The sequence below is a fragment of the Homarus americanus genome, unplaced genomic scaffold, assembly GCF_018991925.1.
Source record: "Homarus americanus isolate GMGI-L3 unplaced genomic scaffold, GMGI_Hamer_2.0 scaffold34921, whole genome shotgun sequence".
Lineage (NCBI taxonomy): Eukaryota > Metazoa > Arthropoda > Malacostraca > Decapoda > Nephropidae > Homarus > Homarus americanus.
In genome coordinates, this window is record NW_024741901.1 from 2,493,331 (window position 1) to 2,504,040 (window position 10,710).

The following is a 10,710-nucleotide window of genomic DNA, read 5'->3' on the forward strand; positions in this document are numbered from 1 at the left end:
TGGATTGACTGGATAGAGCATGCTGAAGATGCCTTCATTGCATTCAACATAACTGAAGATGCCAAAAGAATAGCACTCATCAGATTCTATGGAGGAAAGAAACTGAAGAAATCATGAAGACATTACGTCCAGCGATACCGACAGACCAAAACAGAGCCAACGTACAAAACAATGAGAGGCATCTTGATGAATACTTTAGTGAGAAAACAAACGAAGTATTTGAATGACATAAGTTCGGATGCTGGCGTAGAGGTCGGGAAATATACACAACTACGTAACCCCACCTACATTACACAAGGGCCAGTGCAACTTCGACCATCTTAATATAAGCATCATCGACCACTTGACGGAGAAATGTACTTCACATAAATGCGTCGTGCATACCTGAAGGAAACAGACATAACAGTACAGAAGACTCTACAAATCGCTTACACTTATGAATCAACTGAAGCCCAAGCTTGCCAGGTGGAGCAAGGTGAAGAAGCACCAATTAAGAACAAGGTAAACACGAGATACAAACAACAACAGCAGCGGCAATGTTGGTTGGAAGGTGAAGAAAACTCCAATGTGAACAAGGTAAACACGAGACACAAACAACAACAGCAGCAGCTTGTGTTGGTTGGGTGGCGAGCACTAGTAAGCTTACATTAGTTTTAGCTGATCTTCCTCCTATGACACCTACTGGGGATGGGACCTCTCAGGGGGCCACTCGTAAACTATAACAATTGTTTATTTATATTTTTTGCTTTCTTGCTCCTGTATTATTTTTCTCAGTCGCGCTCTTTTTTTAATCATGTTTGTGAAGTTTTGTATTTGATATTTTCAGCGTCTGTGCGTTGGTAACTTTAACAGTGCTAGGTGAATGACAGTTTCCAAAATTGGTTCATTTTATTCCTCTGTAACTCCAAGTCAAGAGGCTGTATAATAATGGTTTTGTTTTAATGTTAAAATAATATCAGTATTGGTGGCAGGTCTTCAAGTGACTGGGGACTGAAGCTCTTCGGAGATAAGACGCGTGTTCGTCTTTGATCTAACATGTACAATATAGTTAATGCCTTGCTGCTTGCCCCGTTGTTTACATTTTTCATCGTGGTTGCCAGTTATAGGTGAATAATTTTCCCTTGTCGCGTGGCGGACTCGGATCTGGAAAAGTCTGTAGTCAAGGAGGTTAATCTATGGGTGAACTCTTAATATGTGTCAAGAGTAACCTGTCCGGGAATCCAAAATGCGTCGCCAGAAACTCATCGCCATCCATGTGCCCTGAGGTGTAAAGAGTGTGCACGATGGCTTACCGTCGACGGAGTCCTTGATCTACTGAGAGTGTGTCATTTCTTGTTATAACTTAGGATACCTGTGTTACCTCCTCTAGTGTACCTGTTTCACCTCCTAGTATATGTGTCCCCTCCTAGTATACCTGTGTCACCACCAAGTATACCTGGGTCACCACTTTGTGGAACTGTATCACCACCTAGTATACCTGTCACCTAGTATACTTGTCCCCTCACCTAGTATACTTGTCCTTTCACCTAGTATACTTGTCCCTCACCTAGTATACTTGTCCCCTCACCTAGTATACTTGTCCCCTTATCTAGTATACCTGTGTCTCCTCCTCTAGTATGCCTGTCCCCCCCTAGTATACCTGTCCCTCCCTAGTATACCTGTCCCCCTAATATACCTGTCCCCCCCTCTAGTATACCTGTGTCCCCTCCTCTAGTATACCTGTGTCCCCTCCTCTAGTATACCTGTGTCCCCTCCTCTAGTATACCTGTGTCCCCCTTCTAGTATACCTGTTTCCCTCCTCTAGTATACCTGTGTCCCCCCCTCTAGTATACCTGTGTACCCCCCTCTAGTATACCAGTGTCCCCTCCTCTAGTGTACCTGTGTCCCCCCAGTATACCTGTGTCCCCCATCTATATACATGTGTCCCCCCAGTGCCACCCAGTCCTCCAGTATACCTGTCCCCCCTCTAGCATACCCAGTCCTCTAGTGGCACCTGTGTCCCTCATCTAGTATACATGTGTCCCCCTCTAGTATACCTCAGCCTCTCCTAGTATACCAGTGTCCTCTCTAGTCCTCCCTCATGTGTCCCCCCTCTAGTTACCTGTGTCCCTCCTCCAGTATACCTGTGTCCCCTCCTCTAGTATGGTGTCCCCTCCTCTAGTATACCTGTGTCCCCCCCTCTAGTACCTGTGTCCCTCCTCTGTATACTGTGTCCTCCTCTAGTATACCTGTGTCCCCCCTCCTAGTATACCTGTGTCCCCCCCTCTAGTATACCTGTGTCCCCTCCTCCTAGTATACCTGTGTCCCTCCTCTAGTATACCTGTGTTCTAGTATACCTGTGTCCCCTCCTCTAGTATGCCTGTGTCCCTCCTCTAGTATACCTGTGTCCCCCCTCCTAGTATACCTGTGTCCCCCTCTAGTATACCTGTTTCACCTCCAGTATACCTGTGTCCCTCCTCTAGTATACCTGTCCAGTATGCCTCCCCCTCTGTATACCTGTGTTCCTCTAGTATACCTGTCCCTCCTCTGTATACCTGTGTCCTCCTCTAGTACCTTGTCCCCCCCCTCAGTATACCTGTGTTTCTGGTATACCTGTGTCCCCCTCTAGTATACCCTGTTCCTCTCTGTATACCTGTCCCTCCTCCTGGTATACTGTGTCCCCCCTCTAGTATACCTGTGTCCCCTCCTCTAGTATACCTGTGTCCCCCCCTCTAGTATACCTGTGTCCCCCCCTCTGTATACCTGTGTCCCCCTCTAGTATCCATGTGTACCCTCTGTGTCCCCCTCTCCAGTATATGTGTCCCCTCATCTGGTATACCTGTGTCCCTCCTCTAGTATACCTGTCCCTCCTCTAGTACCGCCCCTCTGTTACCTTGTCCCCTCCTCAGTATACCTGTGTCCCCCTCTCTAGTATACCTGTGTCCCCTCCTCTAGTATACCTGTGTCTCCCCCTCTAGTATACCTGTGTCCCCTCCTCTAGTATACCTGTGTCCCCCTCTGGTATACCTGTGCCCCTCCTCTGTATACCTGTCCCCTCTAGTATACCTGTTCCCCTCCTCTAGTTACCTGTGTCCCCCTCTAGTATACCTGTGTCCCCCCTCTGTAGTATACCTGTGTCCCCTCCTCTGGTATGCCTCTCTGTATGCATGTCCTCCTCTGAGTATGCCTGTGTCTCCTCTAGTATACCTGTGTCCTCCTCTGTTGCCATGCTCCTCTAGTATACTGTGCACTCCTCTAGTATACCTGTGTCCCTCCTCTAGTATGCCTGTGTCCTCCTCTAGTATACCTGTGTCCTCCTCTAGTAGTACCTGTGTCCCCTCTCTGTATACCTGTGTCCTCCTCTAGTACCTGTGTCCCCCCTCTGTATACCTGTGTCCCCTCTGCATACCTGTGTCCTCTGTCCCTCCTAGTATACCTGTGTCCCCCCTCCCTCGTATACCTGTGTCCCTCCTCTAGTATACCTGTGTCCCTCCTCCTCTAGTATGCCTGTGTCCCCTCCTCTAGTATGCCTGTCCTCTAGTATCTGTCCCTCTCCTGTGCCTGTGTCACCTCTCTAGTATCCTGTGTCCCCTCTGCTCCTCTAGTACATACTGTGTCCCCCCTCTGGTATCTGTGTCCTCTCTAGTATCTGTGTCCCCCTCCTAGTATACCTGTGTCCCTCTAGTTACCTGTGTCCCCCCTCTAGTATACCTGTGCCTCTTAGTATACCTGTGTCCCCTCCTCTAGTATACCTGTGTCCCCCCTCCTGTATACCTGTGTCCCTCCTCTAGCTATGCCTCTAGTATACCTGTGTCCCCCCTCTATATACCTGTGTCCCCCTCTAGTATACTGTGTACCTCTCTCCTAGTATACCTGTCCCCTCCTCTAGTACCTGTGTCTCCCCCTCCTCTAGTATACACCCCCTCTGTGCCTGTCCCTCCTCTAGTCCTGTGTCCCCCCCTCTAGTATACCTGTCCCCCTCTGAGTATGCCTGTGTCCCCTCTGGTATGCCTGTCCCTCCTCTAGTATACTGTGTCCTCCTCCTGGTATACCTGTGTCCTCTCTAGTACCTGTGTCTCCTCTAGTATACCTGTGTCCCCCTCTCTCTCTAGTATACCTGTTCCCTCCTCTGTTACCTGTGTCCTCCTCTAGTATACCTGTGTCCCTCTCTAGTATACCTGTGTCCCTCTCCCTCCTCTAGTATACCTGTGTCCCCTCTCCTAGTATACCTGTGTCCCCCCTCTAGTATACCTGTGTCCCCCTCTAGTATGCCTGTGTCCCTCTCTGAACCTTGTCCCCCCTCCTAGTATGCTGTGTCCCCCCCTCCTGGTATACTGTGTCCCCCCTCTGGTATACCTGTAATCTACTCTAGTACCTGTGTCCCCCCTCTCTAGTATGCATGCCCTCTCTAGTATCCGTGTCCTCCTCTAGTATGCCTGTGTCCCCCTCTGGTATACCTGTGTCCCTCCTCCCTAGGTTACCGTCCCCCTAGCATCCTGTGTCCCTCCTAGTATCTGTGTCCCCCCTCCTGAAGCATACCTGTGTCCCCCCTCTGTATGCCTGTGTCCCCCCCCTCTAGTATACCTGTGTTCCCTCCTCTAGTATACCTGTGTCCCCCCCTCCCTAGTATACCAGTGTCCCCCCTCTAGTATACCTGTGTCCCCCCCCTCTAGCATACCTGTCCCTCCTCTAGTATACCTGTTATATTGTCCCCTCCTCTAGTATACCTGTGTCCCCTCCTCTAGTATACCTGTCCCCTCCTCCTAGTATGCCTGTGTCCCCCCCTCTAGTATACCTGTGTCCCCCCCCTCTAGGCCTGTGTCCTCCTCTAAGTATACCTGTGTCCCCTCCTCTAGTATGCCTGTGTCCCCCCTCTAGTATACCTGTTCCCCTCTAGTATACTGTGTCCCCTCCTCTAGTATACCTGTGTCCCCTCCTCTAGTATACCTGTGTCCCCCCCTCTAGTATACCTGTGTCCCCCCCTCTAGTATACCTGTGTCCCCCCTCTAGTATACCTGTGTCCCCTCTCTAGTATACCTGTGTCCCCCCTCTAGTATACTGTGTCACCCCCCTCTAGTATACCTGTGTCCCCCCCTCTAGTATACCTGTGTCACCTCCTCTAGTATACCTGTGTCCCCCCTCTAGTATACTGTCCCCCTCTGAGTATACCTGTGTCCCCCCTCTAGTATGCCTGTGTCCCCCCTCTGAGTATACCTGTGTCCTCCTCTGGTATGCCTGTGTCCCTCCTCTGTACCTGCACCCTCCTCTGGTATGCCTGTGTCCTCTCTAGTATGCCTTGTGTCCCCTCCTCCTGTATACCTGTGTCCTCCTCTAGTATACCTGTGTCCCCCTCTAGTATACCTGTGTCCTCTCTAGTATACCTGTGTCCCCCTCTAGTATACCTGTGTCCCCCCCTCTAGTATACTGGTGTCCCCCTCTAGTATACCTGTGTCCCCTCCTCTGGTATACCTGTGTGTCCCTCCTCTGAGTATACCTGTGTCCCCCCCTCTAGTATACCTGTGCCTCTAGATATACCTGTCCCCCCCTCTAGTATACCTGTGTCCCCCCTCTGTATGCCTGTGTCACCTCCTCTGGTATACCTGTGTCCCCCTCTGGTATGCCTGTGTCCCCCCTCTGGTATGCCTGTCCCCCTCTAGTATGCCAGTGTCCCCCTCTGGTATACTGTGTCCCTCCTCTGGTATGCCTGTGTCCCCCTCTGGTATACCTGTATCCCCCTCTAGTTACCTGTGTCCCCCTCCTAGTATACCTGTGTCCTCTCTAGTATACCTGTGTCCCCCTCTAGTATACCTGTGTCCCCTCCTGGTATACCTGTGTCCCCCCCTCTAGTATACCTGTGTCCCCCTCTGGTATACCAGTGTCCCCCCCTCTAGCATACCTGTGTCCCCCCCTCTAGTATACCTGTGTCACCTCCTCTGGTATACCTGTGTCCCCCCCTCTAGTATACCTGTCCCCCCTCTAGTATACCTGTGTCCCCCCCTCAGGCCCTCTGTGTCCTCCTCTGTATACCTGTGTCCCTCCTCTGAGTATGCCTGTCCCCCCTCTGGTGCCTGTGTCCCCCCTCTGGTATGCCTGTGTCCTCTCCTGGTATGCCTGTGTCCCCCCTCTGGTATGCCTGTGTCCTTCCTCTAGTATGCCTATGTCCCCCTCTGGTATGCCTGTGTCCTCCTCTGGTATACCTGTTCCCCTCTGGTATGCGTGTGTCCCCCCTCTAGTATACCTGTGTCCCCCCTCTAGTATACCAGTGTCCCCCTCTAGTATACTGTGTCACCTCCTCTAGTATACCTGTGTCCCTCCTCCAGTATACCTGTGTCCCCCCTCTAATTTATGCCTTCCTGTATACCTGTGTCCCCTCCTCTAGTATACCTGTGTCCCCCTCTCTGGTATACCCGTGTCCCCCTCTAGTATCCTGTGTCCTCCTCTGTTGCCTGTGTCCCCCCTCTAGTATACCTGTGTGCCTCTGGTATCCCTGTGTCCCCTCTGGTATGCCTGTGTCACCTCCTCTGGTATGCCTTGTCTCCTTCATTCCACACACTCCAGTATCCAGTGTCCCCCTCTGAGTATGCCTGTGTCCCTCCTCTGGTATGCCTGTCCCCTCTAGTATCCTGTGTCCCTCCTCTGTACCCTGTGTCCCCCTCTAGTACCTCCTATTCCTCCTCCTAGTATACCTGTTCCCCCCCTCTGGTATACCGTGTCCCCCCCTGGACCTGTCCCTCCTCTGAGTGCCTGTCCCTCACCTGTATACCTGTGTCCCCCCCCCCTGTATGCCTGTGTCCCCCCCTCTGTGTCAGTGTCCCCCCCCTCTGGTATGCCTGTGTCCCTCCTCTGGTATACTGTGTCCCCCCTCTGGTATGCTACACACTCTGGTATGCCTGTGTCCCCTCTGGTACCTCTCCTGGTACCTGTGTCCTCCTCTAGTATGCCTGTGTCCCCTCTCTGGTATACTGGTGTCCCCTCCTCTGAGCCATCTGTGTCCCCCCTCTAGTATACCTGTGTCCCCCCCTCTAGTACCCTTAGCAATACACCTCTAGTACCTGTTTCTCCTCTAGTATGCCTGTGTCCCCTCACTCTAGTATACTGTCCCCTCTAGTATACTGTGTCCCCCCACTCCCTACCTGGTCTCCTCTAGTATACCTGTGTCCCCTCTAGTATGCCTGTGTCCCCCCTCTAGTATACCTGTGTCCTCCTCTAGTATACCTGTGTCCCCTCCTCTGGTATACCTGTGTCCCCCCTAGTATACCTGTCCCTCTAGTATACCTGTGTCCCCTCCTCTGATATGCCTGTGTCACCTCTCTAGTATACCTGTGTCCCTCCTCTGTGTACCTGTATTTTACTCCTAGTATGCCAGTGTCCCCCCTCTGGTATGCCTGTCTTCCCCCTCTAGTATACCTGTGTCCCCCCTCTGAGATACCCCCTTTTGTCCCCCCTCTGGTATACTGTGTCCCCTCTAGTATGCCTGTGTCCCCCCTCTGTATGCCTGTGTCCCCCCTCTGGTATGCCGTGTCCCCCCTCTGGGCATACCTGTGTGCCCCTCTGGTATGCCTGTGCACTCCTCTGGTATACCTGTCCCCCTCTAGTATGCCCCTGTGTACACCTCGGTGCCTGTGTCCCCCCCCTCTGAGTATGCCTGTGTCCCCCTCTAGTATACCTGTGTCCCTCTAGTATACCTGTGTCCCCCCCTCCCTAGTATACCTGTGTCCCCTCCTCTAGTATACCTGTGTCCTCTCTAGTATACCTGTGTCCTCTAGTATGCCTGTGTCCCCTCTAGTATACCTGTGTCCCCTCCTCTAGTATGCCTGTGTCCCCTCCTCTAGTATACCAGTGTCCCTCCTCTATGCCAGTGTCCCCTCTCTGGTACATACCTGTGTCCCCTCTCTAGTATGTGTCCCTCCTTGCCTGTGTCCCTCTCTAGTATACTGTCCCCTCTAGGCCCTGCCTGTGTCCCCCCTCTAGTATCCTTGTCCCCCCCTCTAGTATACCTGTGTCCCCTCTGGTATGCCTGTGTCCCCCTCTGAGTATGCCTGTGTCCCCCCCTCTGAGTATGCCAGTGTCCCCTCTGGTAATGCCTGTGTCACCCTCTGGTATACCTGTGTCCTCCTCCTAGTATACCTGTGTCTCTGAGTATACCTGTGTCTCCCCTCTGTGTATCAATCGTCCTCTAGTATCCTGTGTCCTCCTCTAGTACCAGTGTCCTCCTCTAGTATGCCTGCCCCCTCTAGTATACCTGTGTCCCCCCTCTAGCATACCTGTGTCCCCCTCTAGTATACCTGTGTCCCCCCCTCCTCTAGTATACCAGTGTCCCCCCTCTAGTACCTGTGTCCACTCCACTCTAGTATACCTGTGTCCTCCTCTAGTATGCCTGTCCCCCCCTCTAGTATACCTGTGTCCCCCCCTCTGGTATACCTGTGTCCTCCTCTGGTATGCACACACTCTGTATGCCTGTGTCCCCTCCTCTGGTATGCAGCATCCCCTCTGGTATGCCTGTGTCCCCTCTAGTATGCCTTGTCCCCCTCTGGTATGCCTGTCCTCCTCCTGGTATGCCTGGTATTCACTCCTCTAGTATGCCTGTGTCCCTCCTCTGGTATACCTGTGTCCCCCCCTCTAGTATACTGTGTCCCTCCTCTAGTATACCCTGTGTTACCTAGTATACCTGTTTCCCCCTCTAGTATACCTGTGTCCCTCCTCTGGTATGCCTCTGTCCTCCTCTGGTGTACCTGTGTCCCCCCTCTGGTATGCCTGTGTTCCCCTCCTCTGGTGTGCCTAGCATCACTCCTGGTATGCCTGTGTCCCCCCCTCTGGTATGCCTGTGTCCCCCTCTGGTATGCCTGTGTCCCCCTCTGGTATGCCTGTGTCCCCTCCTCTGGTATGCAGTGTCCCCCCTCTGGTATGCCTGTGTCCCCCTCTGGTATGCCTGTGTCCTCCTCTGGTATGCCTGTGTCCTCCTCTCTGGTATGCCTGTGTCCATCTCGGTATGCCATTGATACACTCTGGTGGCCTGTGTCCTCCTCTGGTATGCCTGTGTCCTCCTCCTGGTATGCCTGTGTCCTCTAGTATGCCTGTGTCCCCCTCTGTATGCCTGTGTCACCACTCTGGTATGCCTGTGTCCCCTCCTCTGGTATGCCAGTGTCTCCCCTCCTAGTATGCCATGTGTCCCCCCTCTAGTATACCTGTGTCCCCCTCCTAGATACATGTCCTCCTCTAGTATACCAGTGCCCCCCTCTAGTATACTGTGTCCCCCCTCTAGTATACCTGTGTCACTCTCTAGTATACCTGTGTTCCCCCTCTAGTATACCCAGTGTCCCCCCTCTAGTATGCCAGTGTCCCCCTCTAGTATACCTGTGTCCCATCCTCTGGTATCCTGTCACCTCCTCTGGTAGCCTGTCCCCCCTCTGGTATACCTGTGTCCCCACTCTGGTATCACATGTCCCCCTCTGGTATCCTGTGTCCCCCTCTGGTATGCCTGTGATACCACCTGGTATGCCAGTGTCCCTCCTGGTATACTGTGTCCCTCTCTGGTATACCCAGTGTCCCCCTCCTCTGGTATACCTGTGTCCCTCTCTAGAGTGTCCCTCCTCTAGTATACCTGTATCCCCCTCTACCCTCTGTGTCCCCCTCTGGTATGCCTGTGTCACCTCCTCTAGTCATCCTGTGTCCCCCCTCTAGTATACCAGTGTCCCCCCCTCTGGTACCCAGTGTCCCCCCTCTAGTATACTGTGTCCCTCCTCTAGTATGCTTATTCTCCTCTGAGATACCTGTGTCCCCCCCTCCTGGTATACTGTGTCCCCCTCTGTATACCTGTGTCCCCCCTCTGGCTGCCCCCTCTAGTATGCCTGTGTCCCCCTCTAGTATACCAGTGTCCCCCCCTCTGGTATGCCTGTGCCCTCCTCTAGTATACCTGTGTCCCCCTCTGTATGCCTATACCCTCTGGTACCTGTGCCTCCCTGACCTGTCACACTGTGGCCTTGTGCACTCTAGTATCCTGTGTCCCCCCTCTGGTATGCCTGTGTCCCCTCTGGTATACCTGTGTCCCTCCTCTAGTATACCTGTGTCCCCTCCTCTAGTATACCTGTGTCCCCTCTAGTATACCTGTCTCCCCTCTGATATACCTGTGTCCCCTCCTCTAGTGCCTGTGTCCCTCTCTAGTATACCATTCCTCCTCTAGTATACCAGTGTCCCTCCTCTAGTATACCTGTGTCCCCCTCTAGTATACCTGTGTCCCCTCCTCTGGCACCTGTCCCTCTGTATACTGTGTCCCCCTCTAGTATACTGTGTCCCCCTCCTAGCTTCCTGTGTCCCCCTCTCTAGTATACCTGTGTCCCCTCATACTGTGTCCCCCTCTAGTATGCCTGTCCCCCATACCTGTGTCCCCTCTCTAGTATGCCTGTGTCCCCTCCTCTAGTATACCTGTGTCCCTCTCTGGTATGCCTGTGCACTCCTCTAGATGCCTGTGCTAGCATACCTGTGTCCCTCCCCTAGTATGCCTGTGTCCTCCTCCTAGTATACCTGTGCCCCCTCTAGTATACCTGTGTCCCTCCTCCTAGTATACCTGTGTCCCCCCCTCTAGTATACCTGTGTCCCCCCCTCTAGCACCTGTGTCACCCTCTAGTATACCCTGTCCCCCCCCAGTACACCCAGGTCCCCCCCCAGCATACCTGTCCCCCCAGCATACCTGGCACCTCCCTAGCATACCTGTGTCCCCCCAGCATACCAGTG

At 52.9% G+C, this 10,710-nt stretch overlaps 1 protein-coding gene across 1 annotated transcript; it reads left to right on the forward strand.

The window, feature by feature from the left end:
• The first annotated feature begins 369 nt into the window (after positions 1-369).
• LOC121876366 (proline-rich protein 36-like) lies at positions 370-10,473 on the forward strand. Its single transcript, XM_042381437.1, has 9 exons — positions 370-576; positions 5,166-5,248; positions 5,637-5,698; positions 5,982-6,170; positions 6,443-6,579; positions 8,869-9,047; positions 9,285-9,472; positions 9,888-10,012; positions 10,339-10,473. The coding sequence occupies exons 1-9, from the start codon at positions 370-372 to the stop codon at positions 10,471-10,473; spliced, it is 1,305 nt and encodes a 434-aa protein (XP_042237371.1).
• The last annotated feature ends 237 nt before the right edge of the window (positions 10,474-10,710 follow it).

Excerpts from the sequence above, each read along its gene's own strand:
- LOC121876366 (XM_042381437.1), top strand. The coding sequence starts at position 370 with ATGCGTCGTGCATACCTGAAGGAAACAGACATAACAGTACAGAAGACT. Across the intron at positions 5,249-5,636 it reads TGTACCTGCACCCTCCTCTG|TATGCCAGTGTCCCCCTCTG; the intron begins GTATGCCTGTGT and ends GTCCCCCTCTAG. Across the intron at positions 9,048-9,284 it reads TGGTATGCCTGTGTCCTCTA|TATACCCAGTGTCCCCCCTC; the intron begins GTATGCCTGTGT and ends TTCCCCCTCTAG.